General features: G+C 39.4%; 1 protein-coding gene across 1 annotated transcript in view; it reads left to right on the top strand.

Annotated features, from left to right (window-relative positions):
- ARMC10 (armadillo repeat containing 10) overlaps positions 1 to 14,105 on the top strand; it is a 65,127-nt gene extending 51,022 nt beyond the window's left edge. The window contains exons 5-6 of the mRNA XM_069587837.1: positions 11,955 to 12,026; positions 12,892 to 14,105. Coding sequence (XP_069443938.1) covers positions 11,955 to 12,026; positions 12,892 to 13,143 — 324 coding nt within the window. The 3' untranslated portion in view covers positions 13,144 to 14,105. The remainder of the gene's footprint in view (positions 1 to 11,954; positions 12,027 to 12,891) is intronic.
- The last annotated feature ends 221 nt before the right edge of the window (positions 14,106 to 14,326 follow it).

Consider the following 14,326-nt stretch of genomic DNA (forward strand, 5'->3'; position numbering starts at 1 on the left):
CAGTCACAGCATAGAGTGTTTGTCTTTCTATAGTTACATCACTTCATATGATCATCTCCTTTTCTGTTGCTACAAATGGCATTACTACATCCTGTTTTCTGGCTCAGTAGAATTCTCTTCCATATATGTACCACAGCTCTGTCCATCTGTCTATGGACATTTTAATTACTTGCATCTCCAGACTACTGTAAATAGTACTGCAATTAATGTCAGAGTGTATGTGTCTATCCCAGGGATGATATTCTCTGGATATTGATCCAGGAGTGAGATTTCCAGATTGTGTGGTAACTGTGTTTTTAGTTTCTTTTGGAACCTCCATCCTGTTCTCCATAGTGGTTGTTACCAATTGACAGTCTCAGGAACAACATGGGATTTGGTTGTTCAAATCCCATTTTCACATTTGGTCAACAGTTTCTTTTTCTAGACTTTTTCATGGTGGCCATCCTAGTAATAGCTCGTTGTCACTGTGAATTGAATTTCTCTACTTAGAATCAACAATCTGGGTGTCGGAATTCATAGGACAGAGGCCTGGGATCAAAGGGAATATGTTCACAGTAAACTCTCATGTACACAGGGGAGCCAGCTGGAGAAGGCAAATTCTAGAAGGGTCAGTTATTGAGAAAAAGGTCAGTGTTTTTTTTTTGTTTTTTTCTTTTCCCTCATACAGGTTATCACAATTTGTTCAGTAGAGTTCCCTATTCTATGCAGAAGGTACTTTTCCCTTATCCACTTGATACATATTACTGTGTATATTAACATTTTCCTCCTAAACTCTTAATTTATCCCTCCCTTCTAACTTTCTTTTGATGAGCATAGTTCGGTTTTCTCAGTTTAGGAGTCTGCTGCTGTTTTAAATTAGTTCATTGGTGTGAATGTACAGATTCCATCTGTTCATGATGCCCTGCAATGTCTGTCTCTCTGACTTAGCTCACTTGGCATGATGGTTTCTGGGTCCATCCGTGCTGCTGCCGGCATCACTGTTTCACTCTCTGTCGTGCCTGGAGTGTCCTAGTGTGTAGACGTGCCACTTAGTCTTCATTCTTCTGTCGGGGGCATTTTTGTGGGTTCTGTTATAAATAGTGCTTCCCTGAAAATGGGCGTGCATATGTCATTTTGAATGATGATTTTCTTTATGTTTAGTGTTTCAAGGAATCTCTCTACTGTTTTCCATAGTGGCTTCACCATTTACATCCCCACCAAGACTGTAGGAGGATTCTCTCTTCCGTACATTCTTTGCAGTGTTTATTCTTTGTAGAATTTTTTGATGATGCCCATTGTGACCAGTGTGAGGTGATACCTCACTGTAGGTGTGATTGGCATTGATTCAGAAATTATTGATGTGGAGTATCTTTCCATGTGCTGTTATTTTTGTACACCTTATGGGTACAGTTTACCTCTTGAAACTGGATTCTTGAAAGCTGACCTTCCTTTTGAATTCTTTTCCGATGATTTGTTGTTATTGTTCAGTCGCTAAGCCATGTCCGACTCTTTGTGACCCCATGAACTGCAGCATGCCGGGCTTCCCTGTCCTTCACTGTCTCCTGGAGTTTGCTCAAACTCATGGCCATTGAGTCAGTGATGCCATCCTACCATCTCATCCTCTGTTGCCCCCTTCTCCTTTTGCCCTCAATCTTTCCCAGCATCAGGGTCTTTTCCAGTTGAGTCAGTTCTTCACATCAGGTAACCACAGTATTGGAACTTCAGCTTCAGCACCAGTCCTTCCAATGAATAGTCAGGGTTGATTTCCTTCAGGATTGACTGGTTTGATCTCTTGGCTGCCCAAGCGACTCTCAACAGTCTTCTCCAGCACCACAGTTCGAAAACATTTCTTTGGCGCTCAGCTTTCTTTATGGTCCAAATCTCACATCCATACATGACTACTGGAAAAACCATAGCCTTTACTATATGGACCTTTGTTGGCAAAGTTATATCTCTTCCTTTTTACACTAAGTTTGTTATCACTATTCTTCCAAAGGGCAAGTGTTGTTTAATTTTGTGGCTGCAGTCACCGTCCACGTTGATTCTGAAGCCCAAGAAAATAAAGTCGTCACGGTTTCCACATTTTCCTCATCTATTTGCCATGAAGTGATAAAACAAGATGCCATGATCTTTGTTTTTTGAATGTTGAATTTTAAGCCAGCTTTTTTACTCTCTTCTTTCACCTTCATCAAGAGGCTCTTGAGTTCCTCTTCACTTTCTGCCACTAAAGTGGTATCATCTACATATCTGAGATTGTTGATATTTCTCCCTGCAATCTTGATTCTAGCTTGTGTTTTCAATGATTATCCCAGGACATTTCTTGAGGGCAGGTGTCATTTACAGCCCTGTCAGATTTGTGACTGTTAAGAGCCCTTGAGTACCTGTTTTAAAGTGTATATATTGATCTGAACCAGCTAATTACTGCCTGACCGCCCCACACCTTTCCTTTTTGGTAACCCTGAGTCTCTTTTCTAAATCTGTGAGGCTGTTTCTCTTTTGTAAAGAAGTTTATTTGTATCCATGTTTAGATTCCACCAGAAGTGCTATCCTGTGATACTTGTCTTTCCCTGTCTCACCTACGTCACTCAGTGTGATCATCGCTAGCTTCTTTCCTGTCACTGGAAATGGCTTGGTTTCATTCTTCTTTATGTCTGAGTAATTGCCTTGTGCATGTGTACCCCATCTTCTGTGTCCATTCATTTGTTCTTCTACACTTACGTTGCTTCCCTGTCTTGGCTGTTGTACCTAGTGCTGCCACGTTATTTGGGGTGCAGGTGTCTTAAAATTTTAGATTTCTCTGGGTCTGCATGTGTGGGATTGCTGGGTCACTTGGTGCTTCTTTTATATTTTCTTACTCATTGGGCTGTGCAGAGTCTCAGCTGTGGCACGTGGGATTGTTAGTTGCAGCATGGGGGAAGAAGGCCCAGGGAAGAAACCTGGGCCTTCTGCATTGGGAGCACAGAGTCTTACCCACTGGACCACCAGGAAGTCCCACTGGGTACTTCTGTGTTTAGTCTTTTAAGAACCTCCGTGCTGTTCTCTCCAGTGGCTGTACCAATTTATATTGCCACCCACAGTGTAGAAGCATTCCCTTCTCCACACCCTCTGCAGACTTTATTGTAGATTTTTTGAGATGGCCATTCTGATTGATGTGAGGCGATGACTTCATTGTACATTTGATTTGCCTTTCTCTAGGAACTAGTGATGCTGAGCATCTTTTCATGTGCTTTATGGAGCCGTCTCTATAACTTTGGAGAAATGTGCATTTAGATCTTTGACCAATTTTTAATTGGGTAGTTTGTTTTTTGATATTTTGCTGTGAGTGGCTAGTATGTGTTGGAGATTAATTCCCTGTTGGTATCTTCATTTTTAAGAATTTTTTTTTTTCCCATTCTGAGAGTTGTCTTATTCTTTCACTGATGGTTTCCTTTGCTGTGCAAATGCTTTGAATGTTTATTAGGTCCCATTTGTTTATTTGTGTTTTACTTTTCATGATTCTAAAAGGTGGATCAAAAAAGAACTTCCTGCATTTTATGTCAAAGCATGTTCTGCTTTTTTCCTCAAAAGTGTCATAGTCTCTCTCCTTCAGTCTGTTTGGAGTTTACTTTCGTGTACAGGGTTCGGGAGTATTCTCATTTTCCTTGCTAAGGAGCCTGTTCGCTGTCCTCCACAGTGGCCGTTCCCAATTTCCATTCCCAGTATCAGCCTAGGAGGGTTCCTCGACCCTCTCCAGCATTTACTGTTTGTAGAGTTTCTGCTTATGGCTGTTCTGTCCAGTGTGAGGTGAATACCTCAAACCTCATTGAAATTTTGGTTTGCATTTCTCTCATATTTAGTGACGCTGACATCTTTTCATGTGATTTCCTTAAACGGTGAGTTAAACTTGCTTATTCAAATTGGCTTTTTGAACATCTGCCCTGTTAGGAATATGTTACCTCCCTTCCGACATTTCTTGAGGGAAGACTTTTTTACTTACAGCCCAGCAGGCATTGTGAATATTAAGTGCCCATCAACAGTGTTGTTGTTATGGGAAATGGCCACAAGGTAGCAGCATGTCTTTATGCCCAGCTCTGGTTACTGGGGAAACCAGAGCCATAGGGGAAGGTCCTGTTCCTGGATTGTAAGTTAAGAGGGGAATGTGCCAGAAGACACATTTAAGGCTTGTGTCTCATACCTTCTTCCCTCCTTACTCCTTATTGTTAGTTGCTTAGTCATGCCCAACTCTTTGCGACCCCATGGACTGTAGCCTGCCAGGCTCCTCCGTGCATAGATTTCTCTAGGCAAGAATACTGGAGTGGGTAGCCATTCCCTTCTGAAAGGGATCTTCCTGACTCAGGCATTGAACCTGAGTCTCCTGCATTGCAGGCAGATTCTCTACCATCTGAGCCGCCAGGGAAGCCCTCCTTACCCTTTATCCCCTGGAGAAATCCGAATTCCAGCAATGCCACTCTGCAGAGGGTGCTTTCATCCATAGGTGGGGCAACCCTAAGGAAGGAGGCTGGAAGTGGAAACCCCACCACCAGGAGACGTGGAGCCCAGGGGATTTTCCAAAGCTCTTCCAACCCAGAGGCTCCACCATCCTTTGGGTGCAGCAGCCGGAGTTTCACTGCAGGAGGACCCACCTGGATCTGGAGGTTGTGGGCCTATGCAGAGGGAAACAAGCACAGTAGGTCCATGGGGCAGGGCTCGTTGGCTGGCACATCCTCCCCAGACCCATCAGCCCCACATGAGTCCATCCTTGGGAACCAAGCCTGCCCAGGCTTCAGGAATGTGACAGCAGCCCCAATCACCAAGGCCTGAGGGGAATAGAGTCGGCATTTTCGTTGTGTAATTTGTATTTTGTATTGGTGTATAGATGACTTACAGTGTTGTAAGGTCTGTTTTTTTTAGGTGTACAGCACCATGATTCACATATGCATAGACATGTACATCTCCTTTTTCAGGTTTTCTTCCCATATAGTTCATTATATAGTGTTGACCAGTAGGAGTCCTCGTCCTACAGTGGGGGCTTTTTTATTATAAAGAGTATGTTCATCTCCACCTGCTCATTTCTTAACTGCCCACCACCTTTACCTTTTGGTAACTATAAGGTGCTTTGCTATGTCTGTGAGGCCTTTTCTGTTTGATAAAGAAGTTCATTTGTATCCATTTTTAGAATCAATCTCTAAGTGGTATCATATGATACTTGTCTTTCCTTGACTCACTTATTTCACTCAGTATTAAATGTAATTGTCCTTCCTCCCTTCTTGCTGGTGTGTGTATGTAGCCCACCTTATATGCCCATTCATCTGTCCTCATCCACTTAGGTTGCTTCCATGTCTTGATTATTGTACATAGTGCTGCCATGAACATTGGGGTGCATCTGTCCTTTATTTTATTTTTTTAATTTATTTATTTTAATTGGAGGCTAATTACTTTACAATACTGCAGTGGTTTTTGCCATGCATTGATATGAACCAGCCATGGGTGTACACATGTTCCCTATCCTGAACCCCCCTCCCACCCCCCTCCTTATCCCATCCCTCAGGGTCATCCCAGTGCACTGGCCCTGAGCACTCTGTTTCATGCATCAGACCTGGACTGGTGCTCTGTTTCATATATGATAATATACATGTTTCAGTGCTATTCTCTCAGATCTTCCCACCCTTGCATTCTCCCACAGAGTCCAAAAGTCTATTTACATCTGTGTCTCTTTTGCTGTCTCGTATGTAGGGTCATTGTTACCATCTTTCTAAATTCCATATATATGTGTTAGTATACTCTATTGGTGTTTTTCTTCCTGGCTTACTTCACTCTGTATAATAGGCTCCAGTTTCATCCACCTCATTAGAACTGATTCAAATGAATTCTTTTTAATGGCTGAGTAATATTCCATTGTGTATATCTACCACAGCTTTCTTATCCATTCATCTGCTGATGGACATCTAGTTAGCTTCCATGTCCTGGCTATTATAAACAGTGCTGCAATGAACATTGGGGTACATGTGTCTCTTTCAATTCTGGTTTCCTTGGTGTGTATGCCCAGCAGTGGGATTGCTGGGTCGTATGGCAGTTCTATTTCCAGTTTTTTAAGGAATCTCCACACTGTTCTCCATAGTGGCTGTACTAGTTTGCATTCCCACCAACAATGTAAGAGGGTTCTTTTTTCTCTGCACCCTCTCCAACACTTATTGCTTGTAGACTTTTGGTTAACAGCCATTCTGACTGGTGTGAGATGGTACCTCATTGTGGTTTTGATTTGCATTTCTCTGATAATGAGTGATGTTGAGCATCTTTTCATGTGTTTGTTAGCCATCTGTAAGTCTTCTTTGGAGAACTGTCTGTTTAGTTCTTTGGCCCATTTTTTGATTGGGTCATTTATTTTTCTAGAATTGAGCTGCAGAAGCTGCTTGTATATTTTTGAGATTAATTCTTTGTCAGTTGTTTCATTTGCTATTATTTTCTCCCATTCTGAGGCTGTCTTTTCACCTTGCTTATAGTTTCCTTTGTTGTGCAAAAGCTTTTACGTTTAATTAGGTCCCATTTGTTTATTTTCGCATTTCCAATACACTGGGAGGTGGGTCGTAGAGGATCCTGCTTTATGTCGGAGACTGTTTTGCCTGTTCTCCTCTAGGAGTTTTATAGTTTCTAGTTTTACATTTAGATCTTTAATCCATTTTGAGTTTATTTTTGTGTATGGTGTTAGAAAGTGTTCTAGTTTCATTCTTTTGTAAGTGGTTGTTTTCCCAGCACCACTTGTTAGAGAGATTGTCTTTTCTCCATTGTATATTCTTGCCTCCTTTGTCAAAGATAAGGTGTCCATAGTGCGTGGATTTATCTCTGGGCTTTCTGTTTTGTTCCATTGATCTATATTTCTGTCCTTGTGCCAGTACCATACTGTCTTGATGACTGTAGCTTTGTAGTATAGTCTGAAGTCAGGCAGGTTGATTCCTCCAGGTCCATTCTTCTTTCTCAAGATGCTTTGGCTATTTAAGGTTTTTTGTATTTCCATACTAATTGTGAAATTATTCATTCTAGTTCTCTGAAAAATACTGTTGGTAGCTTGATAGGAATTGCATTGAATCTATAGATTGCTTTGGGTAGTATACTCACTTTCACTATATTGATTCTTCCAATCCATGAACACAGTATATTTCTGCATCTATTTGTGTAATCTTTGATTTCTTTCATCAGTGTTTTATAGTTTTCTATATATAGGTCTTTTGTATCTTTAGGTAGATGTATTCCTAAGTATTTTATTATTTTCATTGCAGTGGTAAATGGAATTGTTTCCTTAATTTCTGTTTTCTCATTGTTAATGTATAGGAATGCAAGGGATTTCTGTGTGTTAATTTTATATTCTGCCACTTTGCTATATTCATTAATTAGCTCTAGTAATTTTCTGGTGGTGTCTTTAGGGTTTTCTATGTAGAAGATCATGTCATCTGCAACAGTGAGAGTTTTACTTCTTCTTTTCCAATCTGGATTCCTTTTATTTCTTTTTCTTCTCTAACTGCTGTGGCTAAAACTTCCAAAACTATGTTAAATAGTAGTAGTGAGAGTGGGCAACCTTGTCTCGTGCCTGACTCTAGGGGGAATGCTTTCAATTTTTCACCACTGAGGATGTTTGCTGTGGGTTTATCATATATGGGTTTTATTATGTTGAGGTTTGTTCCTTCTATGCCTGCTTTTTGGAGGGTTTTTATCATAAAAGGATGTTGAATTTTGTTTTTCTGCATCTATTGAGATAATCGTATGGTTTTTATCTTTCAGTTTGTTAATATGGTGTATCACATTATCACATTAACATGATTGATTTGTGAATACTGAAGAATCCTTGCATCCCTGGGATAAAGCCCACTTGGTCATGATGTACAATGCATCTGTCTTTTGAAATTGTAGTTTTCTCTGGATCTATGTCCAGGAATGGGATTGCTGGGTCCCATGATACTTCTCCATTTAGTTTTTAATGAACCTTTGTCCTGTTCTCTGTGGATTTACTGACCTTCAGTCACACCAACAGTATAGTAGGATTCCCTTTTCTCCACACCTACTCTGGCATTTATTGTAGGTTTTTTTGATGATGACCATTCTGAACTGTGTGATATCACACTGTACTTTTGATTTACAGTTCTGTAATAACTTAGAAATGCTGAGCACTTTTCATGTGCTTAATGGCCATCTCTATGTCTTTGAAGAAATGTTCATCTAAATCTTGTGCCCCTATTTGATTGGGTTGTTTCTGATACTGAGGTGCATAAGCTGTTTGTATGTTTTGGAGATAAATCCCTCATGGGTGTCTTTGTTTGCAAATATTAGTTACACTCTAAGGGTTGTCTGTTGTACTTATGTTTTCCTCTGCTGTGCCAATGCTTTCGAGTGGAATTAGGTCCCATTATTTTTATTTTTCATGATTCTAAGAGGTGAATCAAAAAAGAACTTTCTGAAATTTAGGTCAAAGCATGTTCTGCCTGTATTTTCCTCAAGAGCTCTATAGTATTCATCCTTTTGTTGAGGTCTTTAATATGTTTGGAGTTTATTTTTCTGTATGTTAGTGAATATTCCAATTTCATCCCCCTTTTCATTTATTAAACAACCTGCACACTGTTCTTCATCGTGGCTGTTGCTAATTTACCTTCTCCCCACGGTTGCAGGGAGGTTTTCATTTTTCCACACCATTTCCAGCATTGTCTTTTGGACAATGGCCGCTGTGAATGGTGTGAGGAAATCTGTTTGTAGTTTTGATTTGCACTTCTCTAATATTTAGCAATATTGACTTCTTTTCTTTTCTTTTTGTAAACAAGGTGAGTGAAACAGCACTTGAAATTGGGTTCTTGAGCATCTGCCCTGTGTTGAAATCTTTTCTGATGTCATACCCCAGGATGTATCTTGAGGGCAGGTGTTTTTCTTGACTGCCCCTTGTGAATATTAATTGCCCATCAGCACAGGTTTTTACAGTTTCCCTTAGGGCAAAGAGCCACAGGGTGAGAGCATTTCTTCGTGGCACCTTTCCCCCCACCACCCATTTAATTTTTCTTTTTCATTGGTGTAGAGTTGATTTTCAGTGTTGTGTTTGTTTTAGGTGTACAGGATTCAGTTGTATAGACCTGAATCCTCTTTTTTGGGTTCTTTCCTCATATAGCTGATTAGTGTGTGCAGTATTGTTCACTGTGCTATTCAGTAGCTCCTTTTTATCTAGTCAATATACATTAGTGTGTATATGTTAATCATGAGTGATGTCTGTATCTCTTGATGTGCTTATATTTTATGAAGTGTAAATAAAATTCACCTCTTGAAATTGGCTCTTTTAAAGTCTGCCCTGTTTTCAATTCTCTGTTGTTGATTTACCCCAGGGCATTTCTCGAGAACAGGTATAGAGCCCTGTAGGCCTTGTGAAGATTAAATACCACTCAACTCTATTGTTAATGTTGTTGATCTAAACAGGCCCAACTGTAGTTCTTTAAAGCAACTAGAGCCTCAATCAAAGTCCTGACTCAGTGTTGAATTATAAAGTGGACAGTATGACAGCACAGACTGAAAGCTTGTCTCCATCCTTGTTATTTTTAAATTCACTTTTATTTCTTACTGTACTAACATCGATACACAAGGTAATGAGTGCTATAGGTATACAAAATGTATTTTCAGTTTTGCATATATACATATCGATTCACAATTGAATTTTTTCCCCATATAGCTTATTACAGTGTTGAACTCCCTTATTATACCTAAGTCTTTGTTGATAATCTATTTCATATAGAGTGATTATATCTGTTACATCTAAACTATAATTTATCCCTTACCCCGTCTCATTTAGTATGTTTGTTAACTCACGTCTGCTTCTGTTTCCTCAAGTAATCTGTGTATTTTTAGACTCCACTTTTCAGGGATATTTGATATTTGTATTTTTCTGATTCTGACTTTCTTCACTTTAATTATCCCCTAGTTTTATCTATGTTCCTGAAAATCACAATAATTCATTCTTTCTCTTGGCTGAGTCGTATTGTATTGTGTACACGTGTCACTTCTTTCTCCATTCCTCTCGATGAACCTTTTGTTTGCTTCCATTTGTTGGATGTGAAAAATTCTTGTCCAGTGCATACTTGGCTGCATGAGACTTTTCAAAATCTGCTTTTCTCCTCAAATACCCTTTGGGGTGGTTGTGCATGAATTTTGTCTGAAGTTTCTTTCAGACACATATCCAGGAGTGGGACTCCAGATCAGATGTAGCTCTGCTGAATTTTTTGAGAAACCTCCGTAGTGTCTTCCCTCGTGGCTGTCACCAGGTTACTGTCTAAGCAACAGGCGAGGAGGGTTCCTTTTCACCCCGCCCTCCCTGGCGGTTGTTGTGGAGAGGTTTTAATGATGGCCACTGACTGGTGCAAGGTGATCCTTCATTGTAGTGACAATCTGCATTTCTCTACTGAGTGATGGTGAGCATCCTCTTATGTGTTTCATTTCTTAAAAGAATGTTGTGAGTAAAACTTAACTCCTGAAGTGGCCTGAAATTTGAGCCTATTTGGAGTTTTCTTTTGATTGCTTACCACAGCACATTTCTCCAGGGCAGGTTTCATTAATATCTCTGCAGGCCTTGCAATAATAGAATTCCCCTCAGCCCTGGTTTTTCCAGTTGTAATTATGGGAAGTGTCCACACGGCGGCGGCAGCATATCCTCTTTACCCAGCAATGGTTCCATAGGGCAAGGAGATTAGGGAAAGTCCTGCTCCTTAAAAAAACTAGGAGTGCATATTGTACATCTATGACTGATTCATGTTGATGTTTGACAGGAAACAATAAAATTCTGAAAAGCAGTTATCCTAAAATTAAAAAGAAAACTAGGAATAAAACCACCATATAATCCAACAGTCCCACATTGGGCACATACCCTGTGGAAAGCATAACTGAAATGCAGCATTATTGACAATAGCTCCAACATGGAAGCAACCTAGATGTCTATCAACAGATGGCTAAAGCAGCTGTGGTACATACGTACAATGGAATATTAGCCATAAACAAACACATTGAGTGCATTCTAATGAGGTGGGTGAACCTAGAGCCTATTATACAGAGTGAAGTCAGAAAGAGAAAAGTATCATATATTAACACATGCATATGGAATCTAGAAAGATGGTACTGATGAACCTATTTGCAGGGGAGCTATGAAGATGCAGAAACAGAACAGATCTGTGGACACAGTGTGGAAAAGAGAGAGTGGATGAATAGAGAGTAGCATTGAAAACATATACGTTATCATATATAAACTAGATAGCCAGTGGGAATTGACTGTATGATGCAGAGAGCTCTAACCCAGTGCTCTGATGAGCTAGAGGGGGTGGGGCGGGAGGTTCAAGACGGAGAAGCCATGTGTATACCTATGGCTGATTCATGTTGGTGTATGGCAGAAACCAACGTAACATTGTAAAGGAATTATCCTCCAATTAAAAATGAAGTGCCAAAAAAAGAATGCAAGTAGTCCAGTGTAAGTTGTTAACATGTTTTTGCTGATTATATCATTGTCTGTTTAAAAGATTGTAAAACTTTTCATATAACAGTATGCACCAGGAATCACAGAAAACTAGTAAAAAGCACCTTATTGTAAGTGTTCATAACCAAACTTTCCCTACATTTTCATACTTTAAGTAGAAATAAACTGAAGTTTGAGAGATGGCTTTTTTATTCCAAAGATCACATTTTACATACCAGTAATCATATTAAAGATTATTTATATAACATGTTAAAGTTACCCTGTGTTAGGTATTTGTGTGGGCCAGTGGTGGGAAGTAAAGACATTCACTATTTTCTCCCTATCAGTATAATTGAAAAACTAAGCTTTTTAAGTAAAATGAATTGAGAAGACTTCGTGGAATGGAGAGAATTTGAATCTGACCTTAAAGAATAGGCAGGACTTTAAAATATGGACATGGCTGGGAGATAGCATGTCAGGTAGAGAAAATCCACACTTGGTTGTCTGAAATAACCTGATATTTTTCTTGTTTCAGGTTCAAGTTTTGAAGCTGCTTTTGAATTTGTCTGAAAATCCAGCCATGACAGATCAACTTCTTGATGCCCAGGTAAGCACCTGCACATTTGTGCTGTCTATACATCAGTTTGGACAGACAGATCCAGAAGGGAAGGATTTATCCCAAAGTATGAACGGGAATTCTCCCTGAGGAGCAATATTAGAGGTGGTTTTCCCTTCTGTTTTGGTTCTCTTTGCCTATATGAATTACCTCAATTTTCTGTAATGACCATATTTTACTTCTGAAAACTGTTTTGGGAAGGTCTCCCTAGTAGTAATAAATGGTAATTTTTATGCCTCTGTTCACTTTGGGGTACTTATCACACCTTTTCTACTGACCTATTAATGCTCAGTGTATATCAGTATCCAGAGACAATAGTATTCACGGAGGCACCACCATGCGCCTGATGCCCAGCTGAGCGCTAGGATATACCAGCGAGTCTGTACAGCATGACGTGGTACTTGTCGGCTTGCGCTTACAGTGTAGGTAGAGGAGACAGAAAATGTAAGAAATGAGCAAGATAATTAAAAGCTGTGGTATTCTGAAGGAAGCATAGTTTGTACTATGATAGAATATCCTACAGAAAAAGGACCTTGTTTTATTATTCATCTGCTCAGCCCTTATACTTGGTGCCTTGAATTAATGAGTTTCCATGATGACTATATATGATGGATCTTAAAGAGGAAAAATGACTACATTCTAGGATTGCAAGAAAATAGTATTTTTAAGCTAAGACACAAAACCTCCCGTTTCCTTTGGTATATGACACGGGTGCTGAAGGTTTTACACATTTATGTTATGCTGTCTCAGGGATAGATTTCTGCAACAGGATTTTTTAAAATGTGTTCAGTACATGTGAAGAGACCCATGGAAAATGTTTTCGTATATTTTTAATTCTCATTGTTTCCTATTTCAGGTGGACTCATCATTCCTTTCACTTCTTGATGGCCATGTACCAAAGGAGATTCTTCTTCGAGCTCTCACACTGCTTCAGAACATAACAGACTGCCTCAGCGAAGAGCGCCGTTTAGCTACACAGACAGCTTTCCCTGCAGGTTCACTGTTTTCCCTGTTGTATGGAAAAGAATGTGCCCAGAAAATGAAAGCTTTAGTTCATCACCATGATGCCGACGTGAAGGAAAAGGTAACAATGATACCAAAATTCTAATTGGTTGGTCATAGTTTTCCAAAGAGTAATGCAGTCCAGAATTAATACACAGAGATTTCTCATTTTTCACCTTCCTCACAAAGAGATTCTTTTAACTGCTGAATTTAAATAGTAAATATCATGTACTGTAAATACATTTCATCTTCAACACAGCTACACCTTGCCATGATCTTCTGGTTTGTTTTGGACCATTTTATTGATACCAAATGAATATCAATTTCAGCTTGTTCTGAAACTGTTTTTATTTTGCTTTTTGCTAAGCTACTTCAGCTATTCCCTCTACATGGAGCGACAGTGACCTTTTGTGTGTAAGCTCCCCTTCCCTTGTCCAAAGGGATTTGTAGTTACTCCACCGGGACAGCGACACTGTTTCCTAACTGCCCTAGGAAGGGCCTTGTTCTTCTAGTAGCAATGAAATCATGTGCTCCGAAGGCCACCTGCCACTCAGGTCTGTTCTAATCATAGAATCTACTTTTAGTCCATGAAAACTTGCAACTGTTAGGAAAAATGTTTCCTAATACCCACTCCTATTTACTGTGTATAACATACTGGTATCAATCAAAACAGAATGCTTCTGTCATTCACGTGTAGGCCTTTTGGTACATCTAGAAGGAAACGGCTTTTCTTTGTACAGGAGCTTAGTCTATCCAGTGTTTAAAATTTATGCTCAGAGTAAGAAATTCATAGGTTTTTTTTTTTTTAAGTAGAAAAAAGTGGCAAGATTATTTTCTCCCTTTAAGTGAAAAGTTTTATTCATTAATTTTCATCTATGCTTTACATAACTAAAATTAAAGATAAAAATTCTCAGCAGTTATTTTAAATAGTATCTTTGTCCCATAAGCTACTGTAACAATTCGCTATATTTGACTTCCCCTTCTCCACCCCACATCCCCATGTTTTGTAATATTCAAGTTCATGACCACCCACCATGCTTTGTTATTAAGTAAATCAGTTTGCAAGCAGGTTTCCTATTCATATATTTAAGGCAAGAGTACTTTGAATTTCATTTTCTAAATATATAGATTTCCATAGGAAGTTTACAAATCCTCAGAAAAATGTGCTTTCTCATGGTTATACAGATACAGAAATAAAACGGGAGAAATATTTTTTACAGTAGCAAACATTCAGTATATGATGAAAATTCTCAACTAGCGGTACATTATGAGGGCTAAGAATCATTTTC

The sequence above is a fragment of the Ovis canadensis genome, chromosome 4 (assembly GCF_042477335.2).
Source record: "Ovis canadensis isolate MfBH-ARS-UI-01 breed Bighorn chromosome 4, ARS-UI_OviCan_v2, whole genome shotgun sequence".
NCBI lineage: Eukaryota > Metazoa > Chordata > Mammalia > Artiodactyla > Bovidae > Ovis > Ovis canadensis.